Source organism: Capra hircus, chromosome 19 (assembly GCF_001704415.2).
Source record: "Capra hircus breed San Clemente chromosome 19, ASM170441v1, whole genome shotgun sequence".
NCBI lineage: Eukaryota > Metazoa > Chordata > Mammalia > Artiodactyla > Bovidae > Capra > Capra hircus.
Window position 1 is genome coordinate 52993829 of NC_030826.1, and position 19643 is coordinate 53013471.

The window sequence follows — 19643 nt, forward strand, 5'->3', positions numbered from 1 at the left end:
ACCTTCTGAGGGCAGAGGGCCAGAAGCCCGCCCCACCCCAGACCCAAGGGCATGGCGGCCTGGCCCTCCTCGGAGCCCCGTGCAAGGCCATCACGGGGCCAGGTCCCAGGGGCCGCGGGGGGCTCAAGGCTGGCGCTCACTCAGTCCCCACCCCGTCCTGCACCAAGCGAGGCCGGACAGGACCGCTGAGTTGAGCGCCAGCCCCTCCCCCACGACAGATGTCACCCCCGTACCTAGGGGGGTGTCAGGGGCCCCCCCGCCCACATCCCCAGAGATAAGCACAGCAGCAGACGTTCTCCATGTTTATTGTGGAATTACAGGAAATCTCAGCGTCATTAAATAGGGTGAGTAGAAATAGGTCTGGTTCAAGGCAACAACAGTTCTATGTGCGTATACACATTTACACTGCGCGTGGACAGGACAGACGCCACAGGGGGAGGGGAGCGGGGAGCTTTAATTGGTCACTTTAGCTGGAGTTAGTTTCCTGCCCCTGAAATCAAGAAGGCTGACACATGAGGCTCTGAAAACACCACAAATGTAAACAGTGGAGGCCAGGGCTTCAGGGCTGAGCCGTCCCTCCAGCATTCGCAGCGAGACGCCCCCCACCACATCCTCTGCTCGCAGCCCCACGTGTGGTGATCCCGGTGCCAGTCTGGCCCCGGCACATCTCTGCAGGCCCCGCCCCTCCCTCACTGCCAGCGCGACAGACGGGAACCAGTCACCTCACCATGGACTACCCTGACCCTCAGGCGTGCCGTCCCTGCAGGAGCTCGCTGGGACATCCAGACCGGAGTCATCGCCGAAGCGCGGCTGAAAGAGCTGACGCCAGCCATGCCGGTCATCTTCATCAAGGCCATCCCTGTGGACCGCATGGAGACCAAGAACATCTATGAGTGTCCCGTGTACAAAACGCGCATCCGCGGTCCCACCTACGTCTGGACCTTTAACCTGAAGACCAAGGAGAAGGCAGCGAAGTGGATCCTAGCGGCTGTGGCGCTGCTCCTCCAGGTCTAGCTGGAGAGAGGCCCACGCTGCCCTGGGCCAGGTCCTGACTGCAACTTCAGACTCACAGTTGGGATCCCAGTCTTGTAACTGTCTTTTATTCTCACAGGAACTGATGGCTGCTTTTTGTTCTCCTAAATAATTGAGGCACTTCACAAGCACATCTGGACTCATCAGAGAGGGGGTGGATAGGATTAAAACAATGAAGCTACTGAGCCAGGCTTGTCTGATTCACTTGAGCTGGCCTTCAGCTCGGCGCCTGATGGCCACCAGGGGCCTGGCACAGGCCTGGGGGTGAGGCCCCGATTCCCAGCAGCCGGAGGAACATCCCAGGAACCAAACCCCCAAAGCCTGACTTCCTACTGGGGCTGCTGGCTTAATCTTCCCCCACCAGTGGCCTGGAGGGTTAGAGCTGGAGGCAGTCACACCCTTGGGCCTGATGCTACATGTAAACACCCACCACTAAGGGACCAGGGAGTTCTGTTCCTGTATAAACAGGAGCTGCCACCTCCACAGGCACTGTCCCCTAAAGCATTCTTGCTTCTCTGAAGGAAGGAAACCTCCCTCGGTTATGGTAATGCCTCCTCCCTGCCCCAGAAATCTGAAAAACAAACTGCTTCCAAAGAGGGGCCATTTCCATGCACCTCAAGTACTTCCCTGTCAACTGCCTACTTTCTGAGATTGCTGGGAACCGGAGGGACCACTTTGAACACAATAAACCTGCTCAGTTCTGGGCAGCGTCTTCGTTGTCTTTCAGCTCCCGCCCTTCTCCCCAACAGTTCTCACTTACTGCCACCAAAACAGACTTTAAAGCAAAGTCTATAATAGACAAGGGCATCATATAATAAAGGGATCAATACAAGAAGATGTAACCCTCATTACAGAAGCACCTGAACATATAAAGCAAATGTTAACGCATGCAAAGGGAGAAACGGACTTCCACACCCATTTAGAACAAAGAACAGATCACCCAGAAAAATCAGAAGGGAACAGCCTGTCTCAAATGACACATCAGGCCAGCTGGACTCTCTAGATAACTAGCACACATTCCATCCAACAACAATGCACACTCTTTTCAAGCGCACGTGGAATGTTCACCAGGAGGCATCACGTGCTAGGAAGGAGATCAGGAAATACCTGGAGACAACGAAAATAAAAACACAACTTTCCAACATCTGTGGGATAAAGCAAAACCAGTTCTAAGACTTCCAGGAGATCCCAGTAATACAGGCCTACCTCAAGAAATAACAGAAATGTCACACAACCTAACCCACCCACCATCTAGGAATCAAAATCAGAAAATGAAGGACAGACACCCAAGTCAGCAGAAGAGGGCTGGCTACTCAGCGGCCAAGAAACCTTGGGGTGAGTGTGTCCTCGGGCACTGCCACCCGGGCTGAGCATGGCAGTGGGCACCAGGAAGGCCAGGGCCCCCAGCCCCCCTGTGCTTCTGGCACAGGAGACAAGGTTCAGGAAAGGTGCCCCCCCCATGCCCTCCACACACAGCCTTGCCCACAAGCCAGCAGGGAAGGGACGAGAGGCGGCCCGTCTCATCGCACCCTGGGCTCCAAGGGGCACAGGTGGCCGCCCGGGTGCTGCTCCTGGAGCTGCCCCGGGGAAGGCTCCTGATGGCTGGGGGACAGTGTCCCTATCAGCAGCCAGAATGACCTCAGCAGGACCACGAGCACCAAGGCCCAGACCTGCCTGACTCTGCGTGGCCGCGCCAACGCACGTAGTTCAGAAAAGCAGCTGGGCTGCCCTTAAGGCTACCCCAGGGGATGGGTGCAGACAGAACGAGGAGGAGACAAGGAAGGCACCGAGCAGGGCCCACAGACTCCAGATAACAGACTCCGGCAGGGGGCGGCTCATGAGCTGGACCCTCAGTGTCTCCTGGCTTAAAAGCAGAGTAAAGGAACCTGCCCCCCCAACCCCACACTCCCCGCGCCAAGGGATATCTGCCCTCATTTTCTAAGTTCACCTTGATTCTGAAGTTTTGTAAAAACCTTTTGCCAAGGATTCCCATCCAATCCATGGGTGAAGCAGTCCTCGAAGGCCCACCTCTGAGGCCAGTGATCTGCATCCTGGGTCTGGTGGGGCTGAGCCGGAGAGGGAAAAGTGTCCCTCAAATCCTCCTTCCCTGGGACCAGGAGGGTCCACGCCCCTTCGGAAGCAGAGGTTCTGGCCAGAGTCTGGATGCCGGGCAGCCGCCTCTGCTGGCCAGGAGGGGTCACTGTAGCCCTTGGTGTCCAGGCTGGAGGGACAGGAGAGCTACCACTCTGCCTAGAGAACATAGGACTGCCAGTGGCCACCACGCAACTCATCCTAATCCCTGGTGATAACCACAGAATGGGGAGGTTTTCCAATTTTGCCTCCAGAGCCTGAAATAAAACAGTCATTCATTCCACACCACACACAGCGGGTCGGCAAAATTCTCTCCGTACTGTGTGAGACGATGCACCTTGGAGCCGCAATCCAGTCTCGGAAACAGACTGGGACGAGCGCTGCGCTGCACCTGAAAGCGCAGCAGCCCCGGGGGGAGAGGGGAGGGGCCCAGGCTGGGCGATCCCCTGCCCCCAGGACGGTCCTGAAGGCAGGCGGCAGCCACAAGGCAAGCAGGCTGCCTATCGCTCAAGCCCGGTGTGGCGCAGGCTCGCTCCGGGCCCACAGCCCCTGCAAGAATGCGAACGCTGTTTACCGAAAGCCTCCCTCCAAACAGAAACCCAGTGCCCGGCACATTCCCCTGGCTCCCACCTCTGATCCTCCACAGGACGATTCAACAGCTGGCTTGAAGTCAGCGTTAACTGATGTGCCGCTGCTCCAGGCAGCGTGGCCGTGGCCGCGGCTCCACCCCACTCCCCAACCTGTCTGGGCCGGAGACAGGGCCAGGGCTGCTCCAGGCTCAGATGGGGTGCCCCAGCCCCGGAGCCCGGCCTCCCAGGACCGTGCGCCAACATGACCATCGGAGGCCCTCTGCAGGGAGACACGCAGGTCTGGAATCCTGTTTGTCTCCCCTCACCCCCAACTCCCCGCCACCGCCTTGCCCCTGCCAGGGGTGAGGGCCAAGCCTGGGGCCAGGAGGCCTCCTCCCTGGACCTGAAGCACCAGTCCTCTCTTCAAGCACCTGAAGATGTGCGGAGCGGGCCACGCCGGGCTGGGAGGTTTTAGAAATCTGCCCCCGTAGACCCCAGGGGCAGGGGAGGAGTGCCCCGGGTAGAGAAACAGCAGCAGATAGAAGAGGCAGCTTGGGGGAAAGGAAAGCAGCTGCATCTCGGCCTTCCAGTATTTTTTTACTCTCTGAATTTTTGTGTTATCTGAATAAAGTATAAAGTAAAACGTCGAGAAAAAAATGAACTGAGAAAATACAACCTTTTAAAGTGAGACTGAGGAGAGAACCGTGGTCCCAGGACACACACGGGGCAAGCACGGGCCCCGCTCGGCCGCTCAAGCCTCCACCCTGTGCTCCTGCCTGCTCGCTCTCCTTCCCCCACGAGCCCCTCTGCCTGGCTGGACCAGTGGAGTCTGCACCAGCACGTCCCACCCCGAGACTGATCCGCCTGGGGCCAGGTCAGGGTCTAAAGGGATCTGAGCCCAGAGGGTCACACAGGAGGGATCCTAACCCAGAGGGTCACTCAGGAGAGACCCCGCCCCTGGCGGCAGCCCTGGGGGCCGTCCTGCGAGGCTCCTGTCCCCGTGGGACACAGCTGGTGGCCTGGGGCCTCGGGGCTCTCGGCAGGCTCCTGGGTGGGCACAGCAAGTCCCGCCACCAGTCACCAAGACCACCGCGTGTCCGCAGGTGCACGCCAGGAGTGTCGGGGAGACGGAGTCACAGCCTGTCTGAGGCTCTGTCCGCCCTGCACGGCCCAGGCAGCAAGCCTGGGTGCCCCCACTATGAGTGCTGCCCCTCCGCCCCCGCTGACTCCAGAACCCCGTGCTCCGCGACAGACAGTAGGCACAGAATCTACCCCGGTGTCCGGCGGCCATGAGGCCCTGGCCCCAAGGCCGCCTCCGGCCCCCACATATGGACGAGCATAGGCACATCCCACCACGCTGACCCCACCACGGCCCTCGGACCCGACGGAGGGTGAAAGGGCTGCCTCATTAGCACCAGGCTTCCAAGCCTTCGATAACCACCCATGACCCCAAACACACACCCCTGGGCAGGTAACCAAGGACGGATCAGAGCGCCCCCAAGTCCCTGCGAGAGGCCCCAGGATCCCAGCTGGAGAGGACCACCCGTGGCCCCTAGTGACCCCAGGTCAGTACCTGCCATCCTCAGAAGAAGTTCTTGATCAGCGGAGTCACCATCTTCACCCACAGCTTCACCTGCCGGCTCGGCTGCTCAAAGGTGGCAGAGGACACCACACCTGCCCTGCGGTAGAGCTGCTCCTGCTCCTGGGCAAGAGGGACAACCAGGAGTCACGGGGAGGCTCCAGGACCAGCCACTCAGTCTGCCGGGCCTGGGGCTCCGCAGGGGCCCTGGCACAGGTCGTCCCTGTGAAACATCCCTGAGGAAAGCTAGGAAGCCAGGGTGTCTACAGTTTTAAGACTGAAATGCGTGGGGGACTGGCAATTTAGCGCTGAAGGAATTCACCTGGTGGAGGAAATACTTAAAAGTGCACCCTCAATAAATGAGGCAGTGCAATTAAAATAATGAAGGTCCTTTTTTAACGAGACATGGTTTTTCTTCTCTCAAGCTGGCACAAAGTTGTAACGTCATCAGTCCCTGCTGACTAAAGCCGAGGGAACAGGCATTCCTGGACACAGCTGATAGAAAGCAGGGGGCCAGGTCCCCGCCTGGAGAGCAACTTGGCAAAAGGTTATCCAAAGCTTTGAAAAGCTCCGCTTGCAAGAGTTTATCCCAAGAATATAAGTATGCAGTAAGATTTCTGTATATGCACATTTATCATGCCAACATTTATGACAGAGAAAACCTGGAAAGCACCTAAATGTCCAACAACCAGCTAATTAGGCATAACAGACCATAAGACACGCCAGCGTTCACCATGAGCTAACCACGCCCGGGAGAAACACGGACCTATCGATATGGGGAGGCACATCGCAGCCTGAGTACGAGGCACTGGCGGGGCATTAACTCACACAACACAGCCCTAACGCCATTAAAGAGAGAAAACCAAGTGACACTCTCCATAAGCCCACAGACCAAGACTGGCTAGGAATGATCGAAACAATTTCAGTGACTCTCTCTGGGTGAAAGGGTCAGCGTCTTCTAATTTTCTTTCATTTTTAAAGTGAACGAATATTACTTTCCTATTTAAAATCGAGTTTAAAAAAGCTGACATAAGTCTTGTCTCACATGGTGTTTGAGAAGAGGACTGCACTGGTGGCCCAGGAGCTAAGAATCCACTTGCCAGTGCAGGGGCCGTGGGTTCAACCCCTGGTCTGGGAGGATCCTGCGTGCCGCGCGGCAGCGAGGCCCACACCCTGGAACCTGTGCTCCGCAACGAGAGCAGGCATGGCAGCAGAGAGCAGCCCCCACTCTGCACACCGCACAAAGCCCGCACCCAGCACGATGACCCAGCAGCCAACAATGAATGAATGAACAAAAAAATCTTTGAGAGGAAAAACTGCCTCTCTTTTAAAACATGACATCCTCGAAGCTTTCCCAAGGCAGAGGCAGCAGTCAGGAGCTGTGACTTCCCTCTCCGAGCCTCGCGTCCCTTCATCTGTGAAACCCTAACTACCCCATGCCCCGGTGAGGCTCCCTCAGCACTGGCTGTGCCAACACTCCAACCACGTTGGCACCAGGAGCCCCATGGGGGTGCCGGGGTGCCGCCCCCCGACCCGCTGGGGGCCGGGAACGGAAGCCGTGTCCCTGGCCAACCCCTGTGACCCAGTGAGGACGGGAGGAGGGAGGACACAGCGCCCTCAGAACACGACAGCCTGTCCGCAGCTCTTCCCGTCAAGGGCTGGGGAAATCTAGTGCCCGACTCCACGTCTTCCTGCACAGCGTGCGTGCTCACTCCCTTGTGAGCTGGGCCGGGGTCCCTGGCACTTCGCGTCCGAGCCGACTGTGCCGCCCACTGACCGCGGCTGGACGGGCCTGTCGGAGGAGCCGGCCTTGGTCTCCAGGGGCTGCTTTGCGGCAGTCTCCACAGACCCGGCTCCAGCTTTATGTTTTTCCAATGAATATGCAGCCAAGATCTCAATTAAATTACCAGAAACACTTTAAGTTTCCTCACAGCCTCCGCACAGGGAAGGAGAAGGAAGTCAGCTGCTCAGGGTCACAATGCTGTTCAAGAGAGGCTTCCCTAGGTCACCAGTGGGGAACCGTGCTCCCCGAACAAAACCAGGAAGCTTTCAGTTTTTACTGTACGTACTAAGTGAAGGGAAGGACTGTGGATTTGGATAAAAATATCTCCCCACTCCTGTGCTCAGGGAGACACGGACAGGGCCCTTCCCTGGGACCCCAGGAGGACTCCAGAGGCGGCTTCTGATGGCAGGGCCCTGGGCAGCGGGGTTTTAGGGACTTTCTGGGCTCTGGGGAGGTTGTACGGCTGGGCAGTCCCAGGATCGGGCCTCACAGGGGCCTCTCCAAAGGGTGGCTGTTGTCCTGGTATGTAAGTGCATAGGTGGGGTTATCCAGAAATGCCTTTCTGCATGTTAAAGGCACAGAGGTGAGCATGCCTCTAAAGAATGAAAGGGTTGCAGTGGCACAGACTGCCACCCTCCCAACAAAAGCCCTTGGGACTCAGGTTTGGGAAGAAAAATAAAATATCCCAAATATGTCATTTGGGGAAGCAGCTCCTGACCACAAGCAGCCCAACTTTTCTCAAGATTCAGGATGTGGGTTCAGCCCCCCTACTCAGGGAGCAGGGGGAGAGCGGCTAGCACCAGGACTCTGGGCACAGACTTGCTCCCCCAAATCAGCCCAGGCCCAGAGCCCTCTACGTCTGGGAAACCCAGCTCTCAGCAGCGAGGCCAAGGTCCAGGAGATGCCGCTGCTCCTCTCGCCCCAGCGCCCTGAGGCCAGCCGGCCCCTGCTGGAACCTCAGCGGGCATTTGCTGGAAGCCTGACCATAGCATCTATGATCTGCTGAGCAGATCAGAGTCTCCCACTGGCCGCCCAGAGCCCGACCGCCGCCACTTCCCCTCGGCCCCGGTGAGGCCCTTCCCGGCACCAGGGCCCCACTCAGGCACTGACAAGATTCCCAGATCGCAGGAGGCAGATCCCGGGGAACCAGGCAGTTACCATTTCCTCGTCCATCAACAAAGGCTCCAAGGATTTCGCAATAGTAATTCCCAAACACAAGAATAAAGGCTTAACATAGCCCCTGCACTTCTAAGGGCTGGCCTCCGGGGGGGTTATCTACGCTCCCATGACTCAGGAGGGAAGCTGGCACCTCCCCTGGAGAGGCTTTGTCGTAAAGGTCATAAACTCACGAACCCAAAGGATCACCCAGGCTTCACGTGCACAGGTGCTGTGCTTACGTTCCCCAAAGTCCACCAGCACTGCTCCAGGCGATCAAACACAAAGACACACGTAGAAGCAGGGAGGATTCATCTGCACTCATTCTTGACTTTAAACGGAAAGACCACCATCACGCAAGGAGGCTGAGACCGCTGCCCCTCTGGGTACCAGAGCTGCGCTCCTGACGCCGGGAGCCCAACGTTTTCCCCGCCCACCCCGCACCCAACCGTGGGCCCCTAGCGGCCGACAGCAGGGGCTGGGGGTCCCGCGCCCCGTGACTGACTCTCCAGCCCCAGCTCGGGAGAAAGGCCTGCAGTCCTGTGAGCCACGCGGGGGAGTCTCTTCCCAGGGGAGTGGGAGGTCCTCGCTGGACCACACAACATGCCCGCCGAGCCAAGCCAGACGGAGACCAAGCGCATTAGGTTCTCTCTTAGGACCACCCCTCCCCCGCCCCCTCGCTCTCAAAAATGCCTGCCTCCCCCTCTCACAGCTGCAAGGAAAGAAATCCTATTTCAAGTCTGACAAAAACAACGGAAAAATTCCAAGACACCTTGGAAACAGGCCTGCCCTACCGCACCGCCATCCCCTGACACAAGCAGGTGACAGGCAGCACACCAGCCTCCATAGGGCCCTGCCCACCACCAGCCCCTACAAACGCACCACGCGGGGACCCCCGCTCCTGGCCAGGCACACCTCCAAGCAGTCCCTCCACCACCACCTGCAGAGTCAATCCCAAACCAGATCACTACCCAGTGAACCGATCTGAAGGAAAACAAACAGAATCCAAGTTCTCAGCGCAAAAGGATCGTCGTGCTGACTCGAGGGCACAGCTGTCTGGGACCAGGACAGTCCGAGCCCCCACCACGGCGCAGCTCCAAACAAACCACCTCTGTCTGCACGGCCTCTGAGGCCATGCTAAGGGTTGGCTCTTTTTTCCGGCTTCTGTCTCCACTTGCAGAGACTCTGGCTCCCCGGGTGCCCCTTCTGCCAGGGTGGCAACCCCACCTCCTGCCTCTCCCTCCCCAGACTCTGAAGCACCTCTAGGGGAGGGTCGTCATCAGAATGACCCAGGCCACCCAAAGCTGCTCCCTAACAGACCTGGGCGCGGGTCCTGTGTGACCCTGGCTCCTACCCCAGGAGCTGATCCGCCGTCTCAGAAGAGGTTGGGACCAGGGCCGTACTCACATCCCTGTGAGAACAAAGCGTTCTCTGCCCACGTAAGGAAAGACCATGCCTCCGATATGTGGGGGAGAGCGCCCGCCAGGGAAGGGCAGGCCCCAGGTGCAGGCAGAGGGGTGCAGTAGGCCTCCCTCGGGACCGGCCAGCGGCATACGCTAGAGGACCCCGGTTCTTTCCCACCCTTGGGCCCCAGCAGGAGGCAGCCCCCAGGAACCAGGCACCTGACTATGCCCCCACCACCTCGCAGCCCCAACCAACCTGGTGAAACTGCTGCTGCAGGGCCCGGCTCTCCGTTACGATGGCGATCTGGGCCTCCAGGTCCCGGTGAACCGACCTGTACCCAAAATTAGGAGAGCCAATCAGCGTGAGACAGGGCAGGCTGCTCCCTGCCAGGTACAGCCAGAGGCCTGCAGGGAGAAGGAAACGTGCAGACAGGAAGTGAGCACGGCCGCCACCACAGCCTCTCCGCGTCGCGCTGACCTGGGGGAAAAGCAGGGCCACGAAGTCCTAGGAGCAAGGCCGGGGGATCCTGGGACAAGGGGACGGGCTCCCCTGGAGGATGGGCTCCTCCAGGGCCCGCTCTTGGCCCCACGTGCTGACCTGGGGGAGAAGCAGCCCCGTGGGGTTCCGGGAGCAAGGCCGTGGAGACGGGCTCCCGGGGGCCAGGTCGGCCCAGCCCAGGCTGCCACGGGCGGCGCAGGCACAGTAGGGTCTGCAGGGTGCCCGGTGCTCTGGGCCCGCGGGGACGGCGGCCCTTTCCGGTGTACAGCGTGGCCCGCAGGGTGAGAAGCGGGTTTCTCCGGTGAGACCCATGCTCAGGCTCTGTTCTCTCCCCCACCCTACCCCCTAACACTACTGGACACACCCGTCACCCCTCCCAGACAGCGCGGGGCCTTTATTCCCGGCTCTCCACGCTGCCTCAGCCACGTCCTGGCCACCATCCTGCCTCCCTGTCCTTCCACAGGCCCAGAGGGCAGGAGGCCCAGCAGAGCTCAGGTCACACCTGCTGCTCATTGAACAGGTCAGCTGAGCCCTAGGCTGGGGAGCAGCTACCCTTTCACCTGAGCCTGCGGAGAGGGTGACACCTGACTGGGTTTAAGAACAGGTCAGCTGGCCAAGCAGCCCAAAGGCACCTGCCCTTCCTCCTAGTCCCCCAGCCCCTGCCAGAGCAGAGGGGGGACGAGCCCTGCGCACTTCCCCCAGAGGAGCTCCCGGGGCCCTCAAGTCACAGCTCGGGACGTCTGGGCTCCCCTGGGGTTCTGTCCCAGGTGGTGAGGGTGGAGCCTGGGTCTGAGTGGCGATGGTGCCTGCCGCGGGAGCAGCAGCCCACATGCAAGCCGCCAAAGAGGCAGGGGGCACTGACGGGAGAGCCCGCGTGGGTGAGCTGCGCCCACGTGCAGGTGAGCTGCACCCACGTGCAGGTGAGCTGGCCCCGGGCCCCTCCCTCGCGCCTGCTGCCGACTGCGGAGAAGCCCACCAGAGCACCCCAAGTCCGCCTGCTGGGGGCTCAGGGGCTCCAGGCCAGAAGGGCAACATCCACTGGAGGCCGGTACAGCGCAGAACCTGGAGGCCCTGTGTGTTTCAGTCCTAGCCCAGAGAATGCGGTTCCCCCCTCTTTCCTTTTGCTAGAAAATGAGCCAGCTAACACCAGAGACAGAGGAAGGCAGAGCGCGTGTGAGCAGCCACAAGGGGACAGCTCCTCCCTCGGCCTGGGAACACGCCGTCTTCTGGTAACACCTCGGCCACAGCTCTGTAATGACAGCCGTGGATTCTCTCAGAACCCTAGACGTCATCTGAGATGGACAACACGCAGATCCCCTGCTCTGCACCGCATTCCATCCCCTCCCTCAATCCCAGGCCCCATCAGAACTACTTCTGTCCGCCAAACCTAACCTCTCCAGGACACCTGCGGCCCGACTCCCATCCTCCTACGGGCACCAGGCCTGCCCTCTAGCTTTCCCTCCACGCTGCACCAAGAACGCCCAGCCTGGAACACCCAGGGGGGCCGCCTGAGTCCTGGGCTCCTTTGCAGGCTGCCTGGTGCAGGGCCGGCCTCCTCACGCCCTCTCAACACCATGGGTCTCTCTGCCGACAGGACCCTTCTGAAGGGCCCACAGGCACACACGAGCACCACGAGTGAATCAACGTGTGATACACACCAAGCTCCTAAAATAGAAGGCCATTTCCTAACTCTCACTCAGAACAAGAGCATTTCCAAGAACATCTTGGGTAAGAGATGACGACGCTCAGCTGCCTGTTCCTGTAATATGCCTGCCACCCCCCAACACACACACATTCACACAGGGGCCACATCAAAGCCACTAGCTTGCCCATTTGTCTCGCTCAACCGACTGCACCCCGCCCCACTGGGCCGCTGCATGTGAGCAAGCACGCGGCTCACCTGACCACACGTCCAGACCCCAGGGGTGGGCAGGCCGGCCCCAGCGCCCTGCGCCAGAGGCCCTGTCCTCTGCAGGCAAAGCTCCCCACCTGCCCGAGGCTCAGCCTGACCGCCCCAGCTCTCCTTAAGGCTGGAGCGGGGCGGGACAGGCGAGATCTCCACCAGCGGTTACTATTTCCACTATTCTGTTTTCTTCTTCTTTAATTTTTGGCTGCTCCACACAGCTCTGTGAGACTGTAGCTCTCCAACCAGGGGCTGAACTTGTGCCACCCGCAGTGGAAGCGCAGCGTCTTAGCCACTAGACTGCTAGCAGAGTCCCTGCTCCAGCCCTTCTGATGCCAAGAGCAGCCCCGTAAAGACGCTGGGTCTGCTCGGTGCTGCCTGTCCAGCTGTTCGGAGAGCGGACAGTGAGAGCCAGGACAGGGAGGCCCTGCCTGCACGGGCGACATATGGCAAGGCTGAGGAGGGCCACTTGCCACCCGGCCGAGGCCCCTGGACCCAGGTCTGCAGGGAAGGTTAGAGGGACCTGGTCTGGCGTGCCCTCAGTTGTAACATTTGCCTAAGCAGGGACCACTCCCTCGCACGGCAGTCTACAGGTCGGCCACCAGAGGCGGACGGCCCAACTCGGCCTGGCCCACAGCTCCCCCGCAGGACCACTGCTTCTCAACAAGTTTTCATCATGGACCCCTGAAAGGAGCTTTTCAACCCCGCTTAAGGTGAAGACTGTTTTTTTCAGCACTCCCCTGGAGAGCCCGTCTCCAGCCTGTGGGGCGCTGTCCCTCTGGCTGGTCATGTGTGACACACACCTTTCTCATCCTTCCTCTGCCCTCTGCCGCCTCTGCCTCCTCCAGGTGAGTGCTTGGATTAGAGACAGCGCACCTTTAACCTACTAACCGCTCTGGGAAGGCCTGCTATCACCCTGCCAACTTCCCCTGCAGTCTCATCTGCACAATCTTTCTCCATCAAAAAGAAAACAGAAAGACCGTGAATGGTGAGGCGCCACCATTGGTGCACCGCGATGGAGCAGGGCTAGTGCAGCCAAGCAAGTCAGGGGGACACCACACGGAGCCCCCAGCAGCCCAGGACAGGGGAGCCGCTATGAACAAGAGCCCTTCTAGACTGAACCTCGCCAAGTTAGGGGCTCTTAGGCTATGGGTCTGTGCCCTGAGGACAGCTGGGAAACGTGCATGCGGGGAGGCAAAATCGAGAGGCCCTCTTGAGCTCCTGACCGTCTGAAGCTCCGGCCAGACCTGCGTTGCCACTCAGGATGTCAGGGTGAGGACACAGAGGGTGAGCCTGCTGGGCAGGACTCGCTGTCAGGAAACCCAGCGCTCCCAGCCCAGCCATAAACTTGTTATCAAGCCCCAGGTCCTCATCCCGGGGCTGACCTTCAGGCCCAACCCCTCCATCCCACATTCCCGGAACCTCTGATCAGGGATAGATTCTGCAACAGGAATGACAGCGTGGGAGGGGAGAAAGTACTGGGGAGGGCCGGCGGGGGGGGGGGGGGCGGGGGCGGGGTCGGTGCTGAACTTTTGCACCGCCGCCCAGGACAGCAGGTCTCACTGCAAAGGGAGCGTGCCACGCACGAGTACAAGGTGATGACTCTGAGGCCGACGCCTTCCGCTGCCTCCCAGCTCTGCACCTAGACCTGCTTGAAGGAGGGGGACTGCGCGCACTGGCGGTCCCTTCGCAGGCCCAGCATCCTCCTCCAGGGGAGCCCAGTGGCCCCAGGCTCCCGCAGCCCTTGCTCACCCTGGGCTCCGAGCCCCTTCCCACCTCGGTGCCCAGCCTCCAACACCCCAGCCGTGGTCTTGGGGCTCCCTCCGCCCAGACCTCTCCTGCCCAGGGTCTCCGCTCAGTGTCACCTCCTCAGAGAGGCTCTCCCCGGCCATCTAACAGGCCCATGTGAGTCTGGAGTCCCCTCCTGCCCTCGTCTTCAGTCCTTCCTGAGATGTGACACTGGATTTGGATGCATTCACCCGCTTACTATCTGCCTCCCCATGGACTGGACACCCTCTGAGGTCAGAGGCGCCCTGCCTGCTGTGCCCTGAACGCTGCCTGGCACACGCAGGCCCCCCATAAACACCTGTGTGAACAAAGTGAGTAGAATGAGGATAATAAGGCTTCTTCCAACAGTTGATTGAGTACAACAGGGCAAAAGGCTTTGAGGCTCTAGAGCGGGAGCACACGAACATTTCAGGTTAGAGGCCTTGAGGAGCTCCCCAGGAAACCCCAAATCCAGCACCTGCCACCTCTCCCCCCACAATATTCTGCAATGAATTCCAGAAGGTTCTCAGATCCCTATAAAAACCACAGGGGACACAAACATCACAGAACTACCCTCAGATGGACAAGCATCACCTGCTCTGCGGCCAGAACAGCCGAGACACCACAGGAGGCAGGAGGCTGGTGCCAGCTCGGTCTCAGGCGAGCGGCACAGCCCCCGGGCACACCTGCTTTCCCTGAGTGAGAGCCGCCCCACATGTGCCCGGCACACAGGGTGGAGCTGCCCCCATTCTCGCTGCAGGTTCACCCCGGGCGCCGTGCCAAGCGGCCTATCGGGAAGGCAGTAAAAATAGTGACAGTTCTCACAATCATTAACAGACGCCTCTGTCAGCAGGAGCCAGCAATCTCTTAATCCGGGCCCTGCCCCGCCCTCGCCACACACGTTGCGCTGCTGTTCCTGCTGTTGTTCACATTGCCTCCAGATGAAATCACATCTCAGCAGCAGGCAGAGCCCACACCCCCCAGCACGGACGGGGCCCTGGCTCCAGCACCAAATCCCATGACGCCACACACAGCACCTCTCAGGCCCACTCGTCCCCACGGGGCAGAAAGCTAAGGTGTGAGAACTACGCCTGGCGCTCCTCACAATCTCTCGGACGTCCCTGAGGCTGCTGCCTGTCCAAGACCTAAAGAGAGTTCGCTGGCACAGGTAGACACAGCACTTACAGCCGCTGACAGCAACCTCCCTGGTGGTCCAGTGACTCAGGCTCTGCGCTCCCAACGCAGGGGGCCTGGGTTCAATCCCTCATCAGGGAACTAGATCGTGCCTGCTGCAACTAAAGAGCCCACCTAAAACACTGAGACTCAGGACAGCCAAATAAATAAAAACTTCTAAAAGAGAAGAGCTGCCAGCTGATGGACGTTGAAGGGGGACCTCTACCCTGCCCATACCCTCAATACTCCTGGGGCCAAGAAGATGCCAGTGAGACTTCCAGCCTCAGTGTCGCCTTCACTGACCCCCAGAGAGAGCAGAAACGGAGCTACAGGGGACAAGGACGCCTCTTCTCACCAAGGCATCCTCCACCCCCACGCACACAGCGTTTTGGCCACAGCCGCAGGGGCCCCCATCCTCCCGCACAGACCACCCGGTCATTTCACAGACCCTCAAGCGCATGCACGCCACTGTCCCCTCCTGAGTGAGATCCAGAGCCATCGCCCCAGTGGACACGGAAGCGGAACCAGGCCCTCCACTCCTGCCAAAGGTAAATGTGGGCTGAGAACCACGCTTCAGGAGAGACCCCCAGCCTGGGAACGTCCGCACCACATCTTGTTTACCCAGGCTCTCCCTGACATACGGAACAGACGTCCTGTGCAAGACTCCAAATAAAAACTAACCACATAAACCCATACTGCCACAGAGGTCTCTAGCACATAGCTTTAAAAAGTGGAAGGTCCCTCCAGTTCTTTGAAGCAACTCAATTTGTTAAAAGGTGACATATACTTAAGCCTGCTAACTCTGGGCAGCACTGCTCCAGCCGGGCGCTCAGCCCTGCCCAAAGTTTCCCCAACACTCATGAGCAGAAAACCCCAGAACACACCCTGTCCACATGCTGTGCCGCCACAGGCTGCACCGCTGTCGGTGGGCACCTGCAGACCGGCGTGGTCGCTTGCCACAAGGTTGTTTCTCCCCCGACAGGGCAGGGCTTTCCTGCATCACAGGCAGGGGGCCGCCTGCAGGTCCACAATCAGGCCCAGAGCCTCGGGCTGCCTAACTCCCAGGGGCGCGCGACGCCGACAGACAACAGCTGGAAGGCGAGGAGCCAGAAGCAGGAACAGGGCTTCCCAGCTCCTTCTCCTCACCCAAGGGCTTCTGGGAGCAGGAGGAGCCAAGGTGAGCTCAGGCCTGTCCCACAGGAGCCTGAGGAAGGGAATCATAGCATCAGCTACTCAGCCCTCAGCAAGGATTTTCTAGGGCCCAAACCCTGATAAACCGCTCGCGCGCAGCACGGGCCCTGCGGAGGGCAGGCAGGCCGCAGCCGGTCCACACTCCCCAGTCCAAAGCCACGCGGCATCTGCACCGCCTGCTTGTTGTCCTAGCTTGCCTTGTGGAAGTGACCGTCCAAAGATGAGCCAGAAGGGGCACGGACTTAAGAATCCCACTACTGACCACAGCGCCTAGGCAGGGAAGGACCTGGTCTCTCCCCGCAGCACTGAGTGACCTGAGCTCGGCTTCTGCCCTGAGGACAAGGTGCCTTCTGTGCAGAGAGTCCCACGCTGCCTACCCCGGCCATGCTCCCTCCCTTCCTCCCCCTCACCCCCCAATGGAACACACCCTGGGATTCCTGGCCTTCCCCACAAAGCCAGCTCCCAGATTGCAGGGCCCCACCCGCAGCAGGGCAGGCAGGAGGGAGCGGCAGAAGCAGGCCAGTCCGGGAAAAGGCGAGACGCACTGGAAAAGCCGGTTGGGTGTTTCTGTTTCAACGGTAACTCAGAAGTCACCGCACGTTTCTCAGCGCAGCTTCACGGAAATAATCCACAGCGCGCTCAGAGCTGCCAGGCCAGGCTGCGCTGGGGGCCCCACCAGGACCAGGGACACCCCCACTACCACCCAGCCACAGGGCAGACGGGCGCCAGTGCGCTCAACGCACTGCCGTGCAGCTCGCCAGGCACACGCGTCCCCTCGAGCTCAGAGCTCCTCCCACCCCAGCTCTCCGTATCCAGGACCCCACCCAGGCACTGCTGCTATTCTCAGAAGTAAGAGCCAATCCTAAAATACCTCCCACACCCCCACAGGCCAGCCTACCTGCCTGGGGACACCTGCTCACGACACCTCCAGGGTCGGCCACACGGAACAGCAGCAGCGTGCACTTCCCACAGCAGGCAATGCCACCTGCCCAAGCAGGCATGTGGGCCGTGCAGGAGGAAGTGGGAGCCACCCAACAGGCCAGGAGCTCTGAGTGGGAGCAGTGGTTCTCAGGGCATCAGAATCTCCTGGGGAGCTTTTCAAAGTTACCATGTTGGGGTCGACCCCAGAGGGCTGGACCCAGGAGGCTGGCCTGGGCATCAACGCACCCCCGATGGAAACCAATGGCTTAAGGAAGCAAAAGCCCAACCTGAAGTCTAAACAACACAGACAAGTGGCTGCGACATACCACCACCCCCTCCCACGGCGACCAGCCACTCTGGAGCCCCCAGGACCAGTGGAGATGCAAAACAGGTCTCTGAACCACCGGGGAGAAGTCAGGAAAGCCAGGCGTTTCTTTTAGACACAGGCCTAACAGAGTGGGCTGCGGGTGTCCCCGAGCACGGAAAGGCGCGGTCACACCCAGAGGCAGGTGCGCTCACGCGGTGCAGCCACCAGCGGTCCCTCTGCTGAGCGCAGGGCTCTGAGCCCCGTGACTCACATCGTGGACACGCCCTGGGGTTGTGCCAATGGTGCTGCTCCACGGACGCACACAGCTGCCCGAGAAGGGTCATTACATCACACAGTTCACACTCCAACCCCCCCTGGGGCAGTCCTGCACACGTGGGCAGTGCAACCAGAGGGCCTCAGTTTCCTCCACTGCAAAAACAGAAAGAGTGAAGGTTTGACTCACAGAGGAACGACCAGCAACGGTGAGGGAAAGACTGAAAAACGAGGCTGTGACGAGGTCACAGTCAGTGACCCCTGGTGAGTCCTCTCTGTCCCCAAGAAGGGGAGGGCCAGCGCGGGAGAGCTTGGATGCTCGAGGGAAGCGCGCGTGCCTTGCCCTCCATGTGAGGGGAAAGAGTACGGGTACGCTTTTTAAAACAGCCACCCCAAAGATCTGAGCATCCACGTTTTGGGTAGACACAAGGGAGAGATTTTGCAGAGCTGAAATGGACACAGACGTGAAGATGCCACAGTGACCGCGGGCCCGTTGTGAAGACAGGCGGAGGCGGGGCGGGGCTCCACGCGACGCCCAGCCCCGCGGGCGCCGAGGGCAGGCTGGAGAGTGGGGTGCCCCGCGCAGGCCGCCCTCCGGCCAACGGCCACCGCGTACCTTTGGCGTGGAACGTCCAGTCCCTGCGCCAGTATTCCTGCAGCCGCACACGCTCCTGCTGCCCCAGGCTGCACACCGCGCTGTAGAACTGCCGCTCGATGTGCACGTAGGCGGCCGGGATGGCACCCGCCACCCCCCTGGCCCCGAAGAAGCCGTTCACCTCCGGCGAGGCCAGCAGGATCTGGTACTCGGCCCGTGTGCCCAAGACCAGGTCCATGTAGGCCTGGGTCAGGTTGAAGTAGCCAGTGGTGAGGTAGACCTTAGCACCGCGCTCGGCCTCCGTCAGCAGGGTCTCGGTGACAATCTCGTCGATCTGAATCTCAAACGGCTTCATCTGGATCAGGGGGTAGATCCAGGTGTCGGGGGCCGGCCTCCGGTCCCCAGCGGCGGCGGCATCCTCCTGGGTCAGGAGGGAGCCGCTGTGGAAGGTCTGGGCGTGCAGCATCTGCTGGCGCATCCTGGCGGAGTTGATCACGTCCATGACCCTCTTATTGGCTGCCCTGCAATACGCAGCCCGGTCGCCTAGAGGGAGACACGGCAGAAGGGGTCAGGGGCAGCAAACGGAGGCTCTGGACCCCCACCCAGCACAGCGGACACGGCGCCGGCACGTGACGGGTATGCACAAGCACCTCAGCTCGTCCTTCACCAGACACAAGGCGCCGCCGTGAGGCTCCTCCTGGGACAGAAAGGCCCGAGAAAGCACCCTGCCACAAGAAGCCTGCACCCAGGGGGCCGTGGAAAGGCCTTTACCAATGCCACCTAATGGGAGTTCAGAAACAGGCAAGACTAGCTGAGGCTGACGGCAGTCAGAACAGTGGGCACCTTGGGGCGGGGGTCAAGCCTGGCTGGGGGCCCCGGGGGGTGCATGGTACACGTCAGAAAGAGCACGTGTCCCACAGAGACACGTATAAGTATGATCAGACAGCAGGAGAGAGCCAGGCAGGGTCAGAGGCGGACAGACTGGCTGGGTCTTGTTTGCACACAGCCACTAGAGACGAGTGGCTGCATGGACACAATGAAAGGAAAAGAAGCGAGTCTCAAAGCTATCTCTAGATGATAAGAGAGTTAATGAGCTAAGCATCCAACTCAAGAAGTCATGGAGGAAAAAACAACAGGAAAAGACAAAAAACACAGCACAAGGAAGGAAACTGTAAGAAGCAGAAACTCCAGAACGAAAACAGCGACTTAAGACGTGAAAGTACGGAACTCCAGCACCGTCAAAAGTCAATTCTCTGAACAGACACAACGGCAAGCCTCGGGCAGGGCTGATCAAGAACAACCGAGCGGTGGGCAGCACGGCCATGCAGGTAACCGCTCACGAGCTCCGGCTGGGGACAGGCCCACAGGCCCGAGTGCCATCAGGCCTGGGTGGCCACACGGA

The 19643-nt window shown here is 60.0% G+C and overlaps 2 protein-coding genes across 5 annotated transcripts in view; one reads left to right on the forward strand and one right to left on the reverse strand.

Moving 5' to 3' along the window:
- The window catches only part of DNAH17 (dynein axonemal heavy chain 17), a 100422-nt gene extending 95163 nt beyond the window's left edge, over positions 1-5259 (forward strand). The window contains exon 80 of the mRNA XM_018063680.1: positions 767-5259. Within this exon, the coding sequence (XP_017919169.1) occupies positions 767-1014 (248 nt within the window). The 3' untranslated portion in view covers positions 1015-5259. The remainder of the gene's footprint in view (positions 1-766) is intronic.
- The window catches only part of PGS1 (phosphatidylglycerophosphate synthase 1), a 36348-nt gene continuing 16993 nt past the window's right edge, over positions 289-19643 (reverse strand). For 2 of the 4 annotated variants that reach the window (XM_018063681.1, XM_018063682.1), the window contains exons 7-10: positions 18263-18784; positions 9869-10017; positions 5266-5394; positions 289-859 (exon numbers count right to left, since the gene is read on the reverse strand). In XM_018063681.1, the coding sequence (XP_017919170.1) occupies positions 5275-5394; positions 9869-10017; positions 18263-18784 (791 nt within the window). In that variant the 3' untranslated portion in view covers positions 289-859; positions 5266-5274. The remainder of the gene's footprint in view (positions 860-5265; positions 5395-9868; positions 10018-18262; positions 18785-19643) is intronic. The other 2 variants (XR_001919615.1, XR_001919614.1) reach the window with 2 other exon arrangements.